Here is a 17,972-nt window from a genome sequence, read left to right as displayed (position 1 = left end):
AACAAATTTAGGTTTTGTCTTCTAATCGTTCTTTTCAACCTAGAATTAATCACTTCAGAAACAAAGACCTCCGCCAAAGATTTTGACAACAATCGACAAACTATCACATTCATCCTTTTATACTGGTTTAAGTACTAAAAACTATTTTATTGGTGACGTGAATATCTTTAACTATAATGGTGTGGTATTTACAGTTTGTACCTACCTATGATAATAATATGACCTTTTTACACAATGGTGCGAATACTGTTGAAATGTGATTCGCCCAACACTTCGTTACTGAAATTCTGCATCAAGTGTCAGCGTTCATAAAACGACGGAGATTGCTTCCAAATGATTAATGCCTCGGCCACTCTCCGCCATCAAATATTAATTACTACATCAAGCATTGTAATTATGTATCAGCCAGAATACGAAAGCGCGTATTGTGATGAATTAAAACGTTCGTTTGTAAAAAGGCAGATTACATTATTTATGTGACGTTAATGTTTTTGACTGAAAGAAGTTTTTGCTTGATTAATTAACGTCAATTGGGACTTGATCCCTGTTCTCTTCTCATGACCTCTGGCTTAAATTGGAAGAAATCCACTGATTCAGGTGCTAACTTAAATTATTTACACCCAGATAGTCTTTATTTTACAAGCACTTCGCGTAAAGTGCGGTAAAATCATATGTCGTCCAATGTCATGTTACATACCAACACGTTAAATAACTACGTCTCTAACTAATTACGTCAGATATAATCGTGCGGAATTCAATTTTTCTGAGAAATATCCATCTCTTGTACATAAACACATCCTTATTCTTACTTATTCATTCTCATTCATATTATCCTTATTACTACAGTTTTTCAGCTCGCATCATCTGTGTCGCTGGCAATTGCTTGCCACAAATTGCCTCCAGCCTATTTCCACCTTTTTTATGTCTATCTCATGTTAACAACTTAACCAACCTTATTCTTCAACATGCCCAAAGCCTGCGGCTTCTGCGGCGGTATCCACTGGTACACCGGCTGCGACTTGTCGTTGTAAAACCACTTCACCACCAGACCGGTGACGTTGTCGGTGACGTAATCACAGTCCATGGTGACGGAGTCCAGTGTCCCGTACTGGAACACTTCTGGCACTCGCATATTGATGATGCGGACTGATTGGACACCTGGAATGTATAATTAGAAGTTTGAAATCAGAATTGCGAAAATGGGACAGAACTTTTATTATCTTGGAAGTCAAAAAACAATAAAGTGATTCTTCACTTCACATTTACGTAAATGTGTAGAAGTAGGTAAAGCACTTTGAGTGAATCCCAAATTGATTGACGTAAAAAAAATATACAGGATGTAGTTTTGTAAACCAACGCTCATCTCAGAGGTGGTATAACACATGAAAGTAATCACAAGAAAAATATAAATAAAATTTTAACTATTACTTTATTAGTAAAAAACCTTGTTCAAACGTCTCCTAAAACTAACACACCCTGTATTAAGACAGTCACTGTTATCAGTTTCTATTCAGCGTCTACTTTGACTTTATTTAGTTAAAAGAAGAAAAATTTAAAAATAAACAACAAAAGTATAGGAAAGTTCCAGTGACTTTTTACCTATATAAAATACACCGTCAAAGCTTTCAACTGTGATAAAAGTTTGCCAATTTCATTAAGGTTCCGTAAAAAGTTTGCAAAAACGGAATCCTTATAAAATCACGAGTGATTTTACTCAACACGAGAGTCTTAAAAAAATTCTTGGTGACCCTAAAAAGTAGAAAATGATGTTTTGAAAGCATTTCTAAATTATTTTAAACTTTTTCTTTTTTAGACATTGGCTTATAGAAATTTACACATTATGTTATCTTCGTGATATCTATTTAATATGTCAAGTTTTAATTGATGCTAAAAATATACATTTTAGAATCATAATATGTGTATTTGAGTGTGCTGAACCCTTCATACGTGAGTATAACTCGCACCCAACCGATTTTTATATCAGATTTAAATTCAATCCCGCTGAAAAAGCCGTCGAACACAAAAAATGCATTACTATAAAACTATAAGTTACACAATAACACAAAAGTTGCGTTTTAAAAACAAAATTCGCGCGGCTGTTTATCATCGACACAAACATCGTAATATTTCACAACAAAGTTAAATGTTATAAGCATGAAATATGCTCCGTTCATGCACTCCAACAATCAGCGAGAAATGTACTGAAATGCAATTGGCTACACGTTCAGTGTTGGAACACAATCGAATGGGTTATCGATATTTTAAATTCGAATAAATGCAATCGAAATGCTGCTATCTGGGGGCACGGCAGTGCCCCCACCAAGTCGAGCAAAAAAGCGGCACGGCCGTACCATCCTTTTCTCGAAGCAATTCAGGCCATTTTCGACCGCCTGTAACTTCGTTGTGGATAAAACTAGAAGGCTGAATTTTCATTAGCTATGCAGGCATTGTAAAGACACGGTATATTTAAAATTTCATTCAATTTGAACCAGTAGTTTAAGAATTATAACGGGTCAAAGTTACTTAATTTTGTCACTCACTGACTGACTCACTGACTGACTCACTGACTCACCGATCATCAAAACTCTAAGGCACTTCTAGCAGACCTAGAAGCTTCAAATTTGGAATATAAGTAGTGTTTGGTGTATGAATCAAGGAAAAACTAAAATATTTGGGGGCACGGTAGTGCAACCGCCAAGTCGAGTAAAATTTTTCAATTTCGGTCCAGTTTTCTAGATACATAACTGCTGTCTACATAAAATTTTATAAAAAAAAATAAAACCGACTCCAAAAAACCTACACTAAAACGTAGAAAAATAATTACTAATTACCTACTTATTTATTAGGACGAATTATTAATATTTATGTAGGTATACCATGATTGATACTCTGGAGTCGGTGCCAAGATTATGAAACATGTAAAGTTTGCCTGCACCGACTCCAAAAGTATCAATCATGGTATACCTACATAAATATTAATAATTCGTCCTAATAAATAAGTAGGTAATTAGTAATTATTTTTCTACGTTTTAGTGTAGGTTTTTTGGAGTCGGTTTTATTTTTTTTTATAAAATTTTACTTATTTCTTGCTTTTTAGTTAACTAATTATTACCTTGATGTTACCACTGAAGGTAGGCAGTACACTGAGACCAAAAAAAATTGGTTCATAATCGGCGGAGATATTGCGTATAAAAAAGTTCATCCCCAATTTTCCACCCTTGGGGGTGAAATATTTTCTTCAAATTCGCATGAAACCACCCTTTTGATAATACCTATTCAACAAAAAAATAATCGTTCAAATTGGTTTATAATCGGCGGAGATATTGCGTATAAAAAAGTTCATCCCCAATTTTCCACCCTTGGGGGTTGTTTTTTTATTATTAAATTTAAATGGGACCACCCTTGAGGTATTACCTATATGCCGAAAAAAGATTTGTTCAAATCGGTTCATAATTGGCGGAGTTATCGCGTAACAAACATAGAAAAAAAAAAAAAAAAAAACATACGGGTCGAATTGAGAACCTCCTCCTTTTTTGAAGTCGGTTGAAAATACAAAAAGAAATGAGATCCCATCAAAAACAATACTTGTCAAAAAAACCAAGTCTCGCAACTCAGTTGTTCTACGGTAAAAAGTTGTGAGATCCATGTAATACCAAGTCCAGGCCAGGAAATCTTTAATTAACGTTTTACATAAATATATTGACTTGGCCATCGCATGAAAACACGTGTAAATTAAATTATTTAGTGCGATGGCCAAGTCAATAATTTATGTAAAACGTTAATTAAAGATTTCCTGGCCTGGACTTGGTATTACATGGATCTCACAACTTTTTACCGTAGAACAACTGAGTTGCGAGACTTGGTTTTTTTGACAAGTATTGTTTTTGATGGGTTTTTATTTCTATTTGTCACTTGATTTGGAGTAAAGCAACCTGCAATCATGGAATGTATAATGTAATTCGCTCTCATTACATTTTCATAATTATCTACATTTTATTCAGGTTACCTGACATTTTACTCACTTTTTGTAACTTACCTAAACTTTAGGACATAATAATAGGAGTTAAAGAATCTAACGCTAAGAGAAGCGCTTAAATTATAAATGCATAAGTTTAGTACATTTTCTATCATCATCATCATTTCAGCCACACCACAGGACGTCCACTGTTGAACCACAGGCCTCCTGCTACCTTTATGAGGTCTTCGGTGACATTTTCTATACTTACTCTATCATCATCATCATTATTTCAGCCATAGGACGTCGACTGCTGAACATAGGCCTCCCCCAATGATTTCCACAATGTATGCAGCTGTAAGGCGGATGCAGGCCGCCACCAACTTACACTACAGGATTACATAATATTATGTTAATATACCTAAATGGCCTTTGTCCAGCAGTGGACGTCATTTGGCGGAAACGAACGAACGAACGATGTTACTATAACAGGTTAATTAATATCATTACTATCGACATTAGACCCCCACTATTTTAATTTATCAAACGCAATTATATTTATGCAATTGTACAAAACTAAAGTTAAACTGAATTTCTCGGGATAAAGTTACAGTTAAAACACCAAGGAATACGCAGAGCAGAAGCGCTAAGTGTAACTGGCAGAAGTTGTTTCTATTAAGTTTACTTTGCACCGTATATGCTCCATACTTAAAAGGCAACAAAAGAGTTAAACAGTTTACTGCTAATTCAAGCAAGCAGCTATACTGCTAATTCGCATTCTCAATTTGAAAGTTTAGATTGATGGATTTTTGTCCCTTTTATGCAAAAACCACTTAGGTAACTTATTTTGAAGAAAATTTAGAGCTAGTACATACATAATATTAAAGCATATTAGTGATTTTAAATACAAATTACTTATAATCCCGTTAAGCTCTTGTGGTAAGCTAAATATGCTTGTGGTACGAGTGGGTTCACCACAATAGTCGATACATATTTTTAGTCTTTGACGAGTCTGTTTTAATTATAATGTAAGTATATTAAGTAACTACTAAATATATTTTAGAAAATAACAATTAATAACGTATTCTCTCTCATTAAATAATACAGATAGAAAACCTTTCACCCAAACAAAGCCGACGGATCCCAAGTAAAGAGTGTTTCCCAAAACTTCATCGACAAGCTCAAAACACGTGCAAAATTCCTATTTATCTATGTTAAACATTTTCACTCCAACGTTCTGAGGTAAAATATTTTTAGGTATTTGGCTTCCCAAAACAATTTATCACTAGAGCCCCGTGGTAATACTCGGGGACATAATATTCGACGTGATGGGTTGAATTCCGATGGGGAGGGACAAAAAAATTAAAACATTCCTTCAATGTAGGCAAAATCAATAATAACGGACGTCCCTTCGCATTAGCCTGGGCGGGCACAGCGTGGGAGGAACAGGCAGTACTTTTCAAAGTAAGACACGACTTAAATTCAAAATGTACCTCTACCTAGTCTGTTTGTATATTTATTTAGGTAGGTATAGTTCCGTTTTTCTAAATATTATTATCACCAAATTCATCAAAATTTGATATAGCGCAGATCCAATGTTGCTGAATAGAATTATGACAAACCATGTTAGATTTGGGAGAAGAGCTGGCGTCATTTGCTCACAAAAGCTTTAACAAGTGCAAAAGTATCAACATTTTAATAAAATCCTAAACAAATCAATGAAAAATGTCTCATATGTATGCTTATAGTAAGAACAATAGAGATTTAGTGGAATTAGCGCGACGTAGAATTAAAATACACATGGACGAAGCGGTGTATTTATTTGAACGAAAATACACAGCTGTGTGACCTTTTTTGGCTGTATTTTCGTGGTCCGTTGGCCAGAGCTCGTTTATTTTGTGAACACAGCAGCACGAATTGTTCCTAGCGCGATTCAGAATATTGGACTGTATGTAAACACAAGGTCAGTGAAGCACTTGATGGCCTTTATAACCACTTATTCAGCATCATTACCAAGACACCTTCCTATTCAATTACAAATCACACACCTGTATCTCTCTCATCAATATTTTAATTAAAACACCATTGCTCTACTTGTCAGTCCAAGACTTCTACGTAATACTAGATCTATAGGCTAGGCTTACACTACGATATTGATCATGTTACAGACATTTTGAACAAATTGTTTAAGTTGATTGCAAGCAAACGGAGATGTGCCAGGAGGACCACAAAGGTTGTACTCGTACAATTTTTATTTGGAGCTATTTTAGGTAACTCTTGCCCGCCTGAGCTACACCATTTTCAATCTGAATATCTTTCCTAGTAATAGTATGTAGTTTGCATAGGTAGAAGTCCTTGTCTATAGGCGTATGGCGTACGGCCCTTGACACAATCTGCATCCATCATAAAGCATTGAACTGTGAATGTAATATTATCCTAATACTTGTGTATTCTGTTATAGTCATATTTAAATCCTCGAAAAAAAACGATATCGCCAGAATTAATTAGTAATTAACGCCAATTCAAGAAATGTTATTCCAAGATGTTTTCCATGAAATGGGACCAATCAAAACTCTTTCTCATTTATTTGCTTCCTTAGTTATTTTCCTTGTTTACCTTTTACGAACATTATCTAAATGTTAAACTCATTCCAAATTGTTTTCTGTAAAAAAAGTAATATTTAGAATTGTTTTTGGTAATAAACTTAAATTCCAATTCAAAGTTTATCATCATACCAGACATAAATCTTAATTATCTATATATATAAAAGAAAGTCGTGTTAGTTACTCCACTTATAACTCAAGAACGGCTGAACCGATTTAGCTGAAAATTGTCAGGGAGGTAGTTTAGAGCCAGGAGAAGGACATAGGATACTTTTTATCCCGTTCGAAATAAAAAAAAGTCTGCTTATTTATTGCTATTAAGGCGGAACAAAGTTCGCCGGGTCAGCTAGTTTATTTATAAAAGGTGCAATTTACTTCTTGTATTCTTATCGAAGTTGTTTTATTGGCAAATAAACCAACTTCCTTCAACTTATCAGCGATATCCAAAGCATTCAAAGACAACTAATCCTCTCGTAAGAATGATCGAACAAACACCCTTCATAAAAGGGTTCACCCGGTTCCGGGGCCGGAATGATAGGAAACCACGAAACAATATTCCGGATCCATCCGGGAATTCTTCCCTCGATAATATGATGTTTCCGGTAGAACGAACGCCTAATGCCCGGGTACCCGATTTCCTTGAGGGATTTATTTCTATAAAAAAGCCTTTACTAGATCTGTCAGCAGATTTCGGCTTAATTGTTCATGAAAATTGATTGGTTAGAGCACTGGCCCATGTTAGAGACTGGGGAACGCGTGCCTTTGCTTTTTTTTAGGAGTTGATAGTTGATAATTCTAAATTCAACAATGAGGGTTAGAAAATACTTTCGTAGGTGAGGTCTGTTGTGATTCAAGTTACAAAAATAAACTAATATGGTTTAGAAAAGCAGCATCAATGGGTTGATAATGCACTTTTGATAAATATAATTTTTTTGGAGAAAGCAGTTGTAAGACCTAAAATTCTACTGTACCAGTAGGTAGGTAGGTACCATAATTTTTTTGTATTTGCATGACATTTATAGTAAGGCTATACATATACTCGTGTTTAAAATACCAATGGAGTCACCTCCGGCCGGATATTGATATTGAATTGGGGGACGTATACAAACAAGCCTTTAAAATGGGGTTAGTATCAAAATAGTGGAATATCCATTATCTTCTATAGCCTGTGGTTTAGTTGTGAGAAAGTTGCTTCCATAACTTTGGCTGTAGTTAAATTCCTAAACACACAAAGTTATAAACAAATAACTTGGAGTACCTCAGATCGAGCAGAATAGAGGAGCATTTAATGAAACTGATTCTTTGAAATATGATTATGCACTACAGCTTCTAACCAGTAGGTACAAGTAAATGTAACTTTTGAGACAGAATTTTACATCATCATCATTATCACCTCAGCCACAGGCTGTTCACTCACTGACTGTGTAAAATTTAGGCCTATATCAATGATTTTCAGATTGGTCGGTTGAAAGCAGCATGTAACTAACCGCTTCTTGCAACCTTTATAAGGTCATTTATCTACCTTGTACACTTGTAGTATCACCAATATAAAAACCAAATACCTAAAGACATAACCAATAACGCCTACCAAATAATGTAAATGAAATAAACCAAATCAACAGATGACTCTTTTATAATGCGAACAGTTAGGGACTGGAATTCGTTGCCTGCTGATGTCTTTTCAGGGCAGATATGTACCATCCTAGACAGCATCTCAATTAACATCAGGTGCTATTGCAGTCAAATATCTGCCTTGTATAAACTTTTTTTAACACTTCGATATAACGATAGTCAATTTGGCACCTTTGGAGAGACTGTAGCACTGCCCAGGTCTCGACCGAATCGAAGGCTTTCTCATAATCCACAAACGCCAGGCAAAGTGGCTGATTATACTCCTCGGTCTTCTGTATAATCTGCCGCAGCGTATGTATGTGGTCTATGGTACCAAAGCCTTTTCGGAAACCGGCTTGTTCGGGAGGCTGGAAGTCGTCGAGCCTGCGAGCGAGACGATTCGTAATGACTCTCGAAAACAGCTTGTAGACATGGCTCAGAAGTGAGATGGGTCTATAATTCTTCAACAAGGTTTTGTCACCTTTTTTGAAGAAGAGTATCACCACACTTCTGTGCCATGTCGTAGGCGTTTTTCCTTCGAGGATGACGGAATTGAACAGCTTCTGAAGAGCCTTCAGTATCGGCACAATGTCAGTCCGCCTCCAGGATCGGGACTCGAAACCTATCCAGTTGCAGCGAGGGGTAAGACAGGGAGACGTCATATCTCCAAAACTGTTTACCACCGCCCTGGAAGATGTCTTCAAGCTCTTGGACTGGAGCGGATTTGGCATAAATATCAACGGTGAGTACATCACCCACCTTCGATTCGCGGACGATATCGTAGTCATGGCTGAAACCTTGGAAGATCTAGGCACAATGCTCGATGGCCTCAGTAGAGCCTCTCAACAAGTGGGTCTCAAAATGAACATGGACAAGACAAAAATCATGTCTAATGTCCGTGTCGCACCCACTCCTTTGAAGGTTGGAGACTCTACACTCGAAGTTGTTGACAATTATGTATACCTGGGACAAACAGTCCAGTTAGGTAGGGCCAACTTCGAGAAAGAGGTCAATCGTCGAATCCAACTCGGCTGGGCAGCGTTCGGGAAGCTACGCAATATACTCACGTCCGAAATACCGCAGTGTCTCAAGACAAAAGTCTTCGAGCAGTGTGTGCTGCCAGTGTTGATTTATGGATCCGAAACGTGGTCGCTTACTATGGGCCTCATAAGAAGGCTCAAGGTCACCCAAAGGGCGATGGAGCGGGCCATGCTTGGAGTTTCCCTGCGTGATCGAATCAGAAATGAGGAGATCCGCAGGAGAACCAAAGTGACCGACATAGCTCGCAGAATTGCTAAAACCAAGTGGCAGTGGGCGGGGCACATAGCTCGTAGAGACGATGGCCGTTGGGGCAGAAAAGTTCTCGAGTGGCGACCACGGGCTGGAAGACGTAGCGTGGGCAGGCCTCCTACTAGGTGGACCGACGATCTCGTAAAGGTCGCGGGAAGAGCCTGGATGCGGGCAGCGCAGGACCGTGCATTGTGGAAAACCTTGGAGGAGGCCTTTGTCCAGCAGTGGACGTCATTTGGCTGAAACGAACGAACGAACGATCTGCCTTGTCCTGCATAAACAAAATAAAGAACACACTTGCATTTAGAAAAATATCGTGGAAAGTTGCATTTTCTCATACTTACCTCCTTCAAACGACTTTCAAACGTTCTCATAGTTATTAGGGGGTACGATAGCAAACACACGTCAATTCATAATGTGTAATTTAGTGGTCTGTGAGCATCGCAAAGTTTCCAGACGGTTGCAGGAAACATTAGTCAAGTTAGCGACCGTGACAGTAATGCACAGACAGTGTGATTGTGAACAACAAAAAGTGGCACATACTCGTAATGTTAGTTTATGGACATAAACTTCGTCGTTCGTTTGTTTCGGCCAATAGCTTGTTAAAGGACGTTCTGTATTAACCTTCAGTGAGGACAGATTATGAAGATCTAGCTCTACGTAAACTGTAAATTAAAAAAAAAATACTACCTCAGTGTATTTTTAAACATTTTAAGTACAGAAATCTCCATAATTCAGCTACAGAGGCGATGGCATAGCGGGCAGTTGGAAACAAAAAAAAATGTAGAGTCTAAAGTTGTTGTCAATATGGTGAGTATATACGAGTAACGCATAATATTTCGAAGAAACCAATAAGAATGAACTTGGCGTAGTTAAGTGTCGACATTAAAATCAAAACATTTAAGTTTTTATTATGAACTAAATAACTGTTTTTCGGTAAAAGATTTCGTAGAATGGAACGTGAGTTGTGAAATTATGTATAGCCTGACCAGGAACATAAAAACCCTGGCATAGAGGCGCGTCAATTGCATTTGATAGTGCAACACTGGGTACAGTCGTACCTGTATTAAATTAATAGGCTTACTTTATGTATCAGAATTCAGGATTATGGGCTAATTTAATATTTTCATAAATTAACAAAAAAATATTATATTATAGGTAAACTGGTTTAAATAAATTAAATGAAACCATCAATCGAGCAAGTAGGATTTTATTATATTATTCATCAATAATAAAATTCTGAACTTGAATATTCAACTACAATGTCTACTCATGAACGCTTCAAACTCGGTACTTCTTTCCCAATTCCATAAAATTCAACACTTACAAAGTGACAAAAAAACTTTAAAATAGGTAGTTGAAACAAACCACAGCTAATTTTCATAGTTGACTGTACTATACGTTAAACATGTCAGTCAATTTGACAACCTTTGTCGGAAACATTATTCAATGAAAATATTGTCCGAACCCTTAGTATTTCTCTTCGACAAATACTTTAACACATTGTAAACCACTTTTCTTTCACGACTATAAAAAGATTTTAGCAATTTATTTCACAAAATCAATTGCGCACATTTAAAATAAAGTTTGTTTACACTTTGACAACAATAGACTGACATGCAAGGTGACATGACAATGAAGTTTTCAGTTACTGTTGCCATTAAAAGAAATTAGTACCATTAATTTTCCGCAACATGGCGAGGGTTTTTATGTTCCTGGTCAGGCTATACAGACGAGCACATCAAGGTAAACACTGCCTTACACAAGCGTCTCATGTAGCTGCAATAGGCACTGTTTTACGGCAAATATTTAATCTAAATATTTATAACTCAAAGGTGATCTGACTGACTGACATAGTGATATATCAACGCACAGCCCAAACCACTGGACGGATTGGGCTGAAAAGACAATGCCGGAAATTGGCGTCTTTTTTTTTTCGCGCGGCCATCGACCAAACTTTGTTTTTTGATTACAAAATAGTGTAATAAACCAAACTTACTATGACATGTATACCTCTAAACTCAGTCTGATCTGAGTTACGAGCATTAGAAGTTTGATGATTTTCATACTAGATTTGCTTTTTGCACGCAAAGTTTTGTAAGAAATTGCAACAAAATAGTGAGATTGTATGTGTAAACAAACAATATCATTAAAGGCTCCAGACATCAGTATGGAGCAGAATCAGCGCAATAAAAAATAGCGCAATATTTTGTTGCAATTTCTTACAAAACTTGCGCACAAAAAGCAAATCTAGTATGAAAATAATCAAACTTCTATTGCTCGTAACTCAGTTCAGACTGAGTTTAGAGGTATACATGCCATAGTAAGTTTGGTTTATTACACTATTTTGTAAGCAAAAAACAAAGTTTGGTCGATGGCCGCGCGAAAAAAAAAAGACGCCACTTTCCATACAAAATCTGGCATTGCCATTTGGCAAGCAGGTAGAAGTTATGACGTAGGCATCCGCTAAGAAAGGCTTTTACGAAACTCCGCCCCTAAGGGGGTAAAACGGGATCCACGCGTACGAAGTCGCGGGCGGCCGCTAGTTTTGTATATTTGTTAATGCAGTCTTATGTAGCGTTTAATACAAAGCGTTAGATAAATATTTCGTAGTTCACAAATTAAATGCATGTTTTGACATAATTGGTGGCCTTTGTATTTACATTTATTAACCTCATTAATTGTTTCCCCCAAACACTACTCAACACAATCACCCAAAATTCCGGCACATGTCATTTCCGTATGGTACATGAACCAAAATTCTTTGGCAACTTATTCAATTACAATAAGTGCGTTTTTGCAACAACAGTCTAACGTGCTATCGCTGTACAATATCCCTTTTTATTTACCAGAATTATTTTTATTTTTACTCCATTTTTATAATCGCAACGAATTCCTGCATATGTGCGCGGCGACCGTGACAGGGGTGCGCAGTCAAGCGGCGCCCGCGCAGCCTGTGCGATACCCGTTCCGCGTCCTGCATTCTTGCAATTGTTGGGGTTATTATCCTTGTTATTATTCTGCCTTTTGCTACAATATACACTGACTTACCGTCCGTATTATCATCATCATCAAGATCATTCAGTCCCTCTAATTTACCAGAGGTTTATGAAGGATTTGGCCTGCACTTCCCGCGCTAGCCAAATGGGTGGGGTTGTTTTTCATAATATAAAACTCACAAATTGATTTTGTCTCAGTTCAGTAGGTACCTTATTATAGATATGATGCATCCACGACTGAGTTTAATTAGGGAGGATGCAGTAACCTCATGAATTTTCTGTAATCATAACGATCTGTACGTTTTTTTTATTTTATTTTTTTTCTGTACCTGGCTTAAGATTCAAATGCGTCTTTCACCCATCTACTTTTATAGCAATCATCTGCTGGATTATAAAATTAGGTACCGTAAGAAGACCCCATCTAATCAGGAAATGGTGATGCATTCAAATGCATATCTAATTGAATGATTATAAAAGCAGAAGGGTCGAAGTCAGTAAACTTTTAAGTACCAAAACAAAAAACGGTACAAAAACTTTTTTAAACTCCCTGCAATTCACCCGTAACAGAAAACAATATGGCGTCTGGCAGATATTATCAAGGCTTGCGCACGCGTCTATCACGCTCCGGTGCTTCCGATACATTATCTTGCCTCTCTTTCCCTCTTCTTAACTAGGCACACCTGTCTCAGTCGCTCGTACACCTTGACATCTAAGTAATTATTAAGGATAGGCACGTGGCAGGAAGTAGGGAGTCTTCCCAGAATTAAAATTGTTTAGCATAATACAAAAGAAAAGGTCTATTTTTAACCATTTGGGTAGTGACTCAAGCTCATTGTGTTACAAAATTAAATAAGAACAATGGCGAAAGACTGCGAAAGGGCGAAAAAGCATTCATTTTATTAAACACTAGCTTTTGCCCGCGGCTTGACCCGCGTGAAATTTAGTGCCACAGATTCGCATAAATTATAGCCTATATGTTAATCTGGGTTACAAATAATAATACTGTAATGTTTCAAATAAATCCGTTCAGTAGTTTTTGCGTGAAAGAGTAACAAACATCCACACAAACTTTCGCCTTTATAATATTAGTAGGATTAATTTTTACTTTATTATTTTACTAAATGTTGTGAATCTTTTCCAATTAGAAAGCTCTAAGTATGTTGAGTAACATAAGTTTATTTCAAGGAATATTTATTTACACAATCAAACTTTCTTCTAATTTGATCAAAACGCCACGTCACATTAATCCAAATTAAAGAAGTAGACATTCTACATACCATTAAATACTTTAACACCTTGACATTTCTTCGCTTTCGTCATAATATTATTGCTTAAATATTCACACGTCCAGCCAAAACAGTTGACGAACGCCTTGACAGTTATGCCTCACGCAATTTAACCACTTGCGTTAAAATGGCTAAGTAAAACATAATAGTGTTAGCGCTCCCTCTGAGCCTTGTACTTACGCTTTTTTAAACAGCTAATCTGGGCTAGGGTTGGCTAAGACGTGTCATTATATTATTAACTAGCTTTTACCGGCGGCTTCAACCGCGTGAAATTTTCACGAAAAAACTACTGAACGGATTTTGTTGAAACTTTACAGTATTATTGTTTGTAACCGAGATTAACATTATAGGCTATAATTTATGACGATCTGTGACAAACTAAATTTCACGCGGGTGAAGCCGCGGGCAAAAGCTAGTTTATAATACTTATTACTATCGGCCACCCGCGACTTCGTACGCGTGGACCTCGTTTAATTATTGAGTATTTACGAATGTCAAAATTTTTTGTCCAGCTATGTAGATTTTAACCAATGACGATAGATGGCACTTTTTACCCACGTTTTATTTTTTGGGCACATAGCTCGTTGGGGCAGGAAAGTTCTCGAGTGGCGACCACGGGCTGGAAGACGTAGCGTGGGCAGGCCTCCTACTAGGTGGACCGACGATCTGGTAAAGGTCGCGGGAAGATCCTGGATGCGGGCAGCGCAGGACCGTTCATTGTGGAAAACCTTGGGGGAGGCCATTGTCCAGCAGTGGACGTCATTTGGCTGAAACGAACGAACGAACGAACGAGGAAGTAGGAATTAGGATAGGAAGTAGGATAGGATTATGTCTGATGTATGAATGGTACCTATTGGTAACTTAGACGAATACAAATAACACAAACAACAACATTATTTGTATTATAGTTTAGATACGGCTGACTATATTGCAGTGACGGGAAGCTATTTTAACCATATTTTTGACAGATAACATTATTGGATTAAATTGACTATCCAATTTGGCATTTTGACAGTTTTAATGCTTCAAACCTCTTTTTTTCCAACTAGTAGCTTAATTGAGTCTTAGAAACAATTGACAATCAGAATCGAAACTCCATTTTTTTTGGAAATATTTTTTTATATAATAATAATTTTGAAAAGATTTGATATTATTATCATGTAAGTAATCCTCAGTGTTAAGCTCTACCCGATTAATTAATACTTAATGCACTTTGCCAGTTAAATGCACTGCAATAGTGCACGCCAATGATTCAGTGTCAGCCTGATTAGTGGACCGTAATGTGTTAAGTTTGATCAATTAGATTAATTAGTGGCACCGAATCTAGGAATTAGTAATGTAGATTTAGAAATTATACGTTGGAATTGATAGAAATGCTTTTTATACTTCAATTAGCTACTTTGATCTAATTGCACACAAACAGGTTATAATTTTTTTTTGCAAAATTGCATCAATTGCATCTATTGCAACTACATAAAATGCCATATTGTTTAGCTTGTTGTGCTATCCCAACTAATATTATAAATGCGAAAGTAACTCTGTCTGTCTGTCTGTCTGTCTGTTACGCTTTCCCGCTTAAACCTCGCAACCGATTTTGATGAAATTTGGCATAGAGATAGTTTGAGTCCCGGGAAAGAACATAGGATAGTTTTTATCCCGGTTTTTGAAACAGGGACGCGCGCGATAAAGTTTTTCTGTGACAGACAAAATTCCACGCGGGCGAAGCCGCGGGCGGAAAGCTAGTCATCTATATATGTAGGTTTTTCTTCTAAATTTGCTCGGTAAAAAACTAAAGGTGTCTAATATTCTCTTATATTTCATAAATGACGCTCCATCCTTTTCTATTATACTTACTTAAGAATTTCTAATTTCTGAAATAAACTTCATACGATATTTTTCCATTGACTGTCTCTATCCACCGTCGCATCTCAATATACCTTTAAACAATCGTATATAACAACACATAAGGCACCTGCAAGTACGTTAATTAGTAGTTCTTCCAACAATGGCCAGCCCTGATCTAGATTGGGTTCAGCACGCGACCAAGAGTATCGTTCATGGTCTGATACCCAAAGACACGTTGCGTGTAAAAAACAGGAATCCCGCTCTCGTGAGCACGCGCGAGCTATGAGGAATATGGCAGACGGAGTTAACGCCTTTGCGTTGAAAAAAATAAAATGACGCGAGCTGTTTTGACGTCTTTGCTTAGCTATTTTTTTATTCGTTTAATTTAGGCAATGGAATAAATTAATTCTGCCTAGTACTAACTAAAACATTTTTTTACCATTTAAAACTATTCTTGAATGTATTTTTACACTTCACATTTGATTCCACGCCTATTGTGATTCGTTCGTTCGTTCGTTTCAGCCGAATGACGTCCACTGCTGGACAAAGGTCTCCTCCAAGGTTTTCCACAATGAACAGTCCTGCGCTGCCCGCATCCAAGCTCTTCCCGCGACCTTCACCAGATCGTCGGTCCACCTAGTAGGAGGCCTGCCCACGCTACGTCTTCCAGCTCGTGCTACTACTATTGTGATTATGAAATTATTTTTCTAATAAACAGTCGTCACACAATGTCCTATATTTAGTTTCTATCAGATATCACAACAAAGGTACTTAAATTTTATTTATTCAGATGTTACGAAAGAGTCACTCTTTCAAATCGGATCGTAAGTGGAGACTCATTAAAAAACGAACAGTTGAAATAACATTTTTTACTCGTCGACGTGTGCTGTAATTGCTTCATCGTTGCTTTTTAAAGCATATAATATTAACTCAAAATTCTACAACAAACTTCTTCGACATCAAAGGGAAACTTACCTACTTAAAATACAGCTTAACTCACAATCGCCCTTTCAGACATCGAATCATTGCATCAAAAACTTATATCAAGGCGTAAGTACCAAATTAGCATAGCACCTCCGAACTGGAACTTTTCAGAAGCGATCGAGAAAGTGACTCACTTAATGTTAATAAGTCTACTCACTGCCATCTCGCTTTTGCCCGTGAATTTTTAAAGTGACTCGAAACTTTGCTATACAGGGTGGCCATGACTCGGGGCTGTCGAGAAACTTCCTAACTTGTGACTGCGCCTTTAAAAATTCAGGACAAAGACCATTTTAGCGGGAGCTATGGGTATAATAGGGTTTTATGCAGTGGGTTATCGTCACTGAGAGTAAAGACAGTGAGCTCACTCGATAGACAGTTTTTAATGAGCTACAGTGAATATACAACAGGTTTAGAAGTAATACAAATATCGTAAAAAATTGGCATAGTCCAATTTAAATACAAACATTTTTTCCTCTTGCTCTGACCCCTGGTGCCTCAATGATCTTCTGTTATTTAAAAATGATGAAGTGACTTCAAGGAAAATATATTAAAAATAGCACAGTAGACTCAGAGTAGATGATAAAGGCAGTTCCACCCTTACAAAGACTCGTATAGTATGTACAAGTAGGTAAACATTGTTGTTACCTATGTTGAATAAAAAATGTAAATGTTAATTTAAATATTTTTAATCCAAACAACGTAGCCGAAAGCTTTCAACAGATTAAGCTTTAATCTACAGTGCTTTCGTGAATATTTTTTCTGAAGATTTTTTTCATAAGCGCTGTGTTACTACTTCCCATGTATTTCATACTATGTACCTACGTAGTAGTTTAATCATGTACCTACTCTATTACAAAAGTTTAAGCGCACATTCTGGTAGCAAACTTTATGAGTTGCATAAATAGAAACGTATAGTACTATTCAAGACCAAATGCACGGATTCCACCATATCGCTGTCAATTTTAAAAATCAAATTAAAATTGAAGCCCTTTCAGAGCCGTCCACCTTTCATCCCCTTTTCATAATTAGAATTAGGTCATATCCATATTTTCCAGCGACATGCCCGCGATTCTTTTGAACGTCAATATTCCCGGACCCATGTCATTTTCAATTTAAAATTTCCCAGCTTGAAAACGGAGCATCTGCTGTACTGTACTGATAAAACGGTTTGTCCTAAAAAATTACATCTGGCACAGAAAATTTTTCATAATATTTGAATTCGTTTTACCCACATCAATAGTATAAAAAAATTGTGAAAGAAAAATCTAGGTGGACTATTTTCAGAAAAATCTTTCCTACACTGACAAAGGCAAATAACAGAATGTCGAAGGCAAAAGGTTTTTCATAACTCCAAAATATTTATGTCAAGGAAAATAGCGACCCAAGTAAAAGTTATTTC

General features: G+C 36.8%; 1 protein-coding gene across 1 annotated transcript in view; it reads right to left on the bottom strand.

Moving 5' to 3' along the window:
* Positions 1 to 17,972, bottom strand: part of LOC135073540 (uncharacterized) — a 40,680-nt gene that overhangs the window by 15,303 nt on the left and 7,405 nt on the right. The window contains exon 2 of the mRNA XM_063967718.1: positions 953 to 1,158. Within this exon, the coding sequence (XP_063823788.1) occupies positions 953 to 1,158 (206 nt within the window). The remainder of the gene's footprint in view (positions 1 to 952; positions 1,159 to 17,972) is intronic.

Source organism: Ostrinia nubilalis, chromosome 7 (genome assembly GCF_963855985.1).
Source record: "Ostrinia nubilalis chromosome 7, ilOstNubi1.1, whole genome shotgun sequence".
Taxonomy (NCBI): Eukaryota; Metazoa; Arthropoda; class Insecta; order Lepidoptera; family Crambidae; genus Ostrinia; species Ostrinia nubilalis.
The sequence above is the reverse complement of the archived record's forward strand: the minus strand, read 5'-3'. Positions and strand labels throughout refer to the sequence as shown.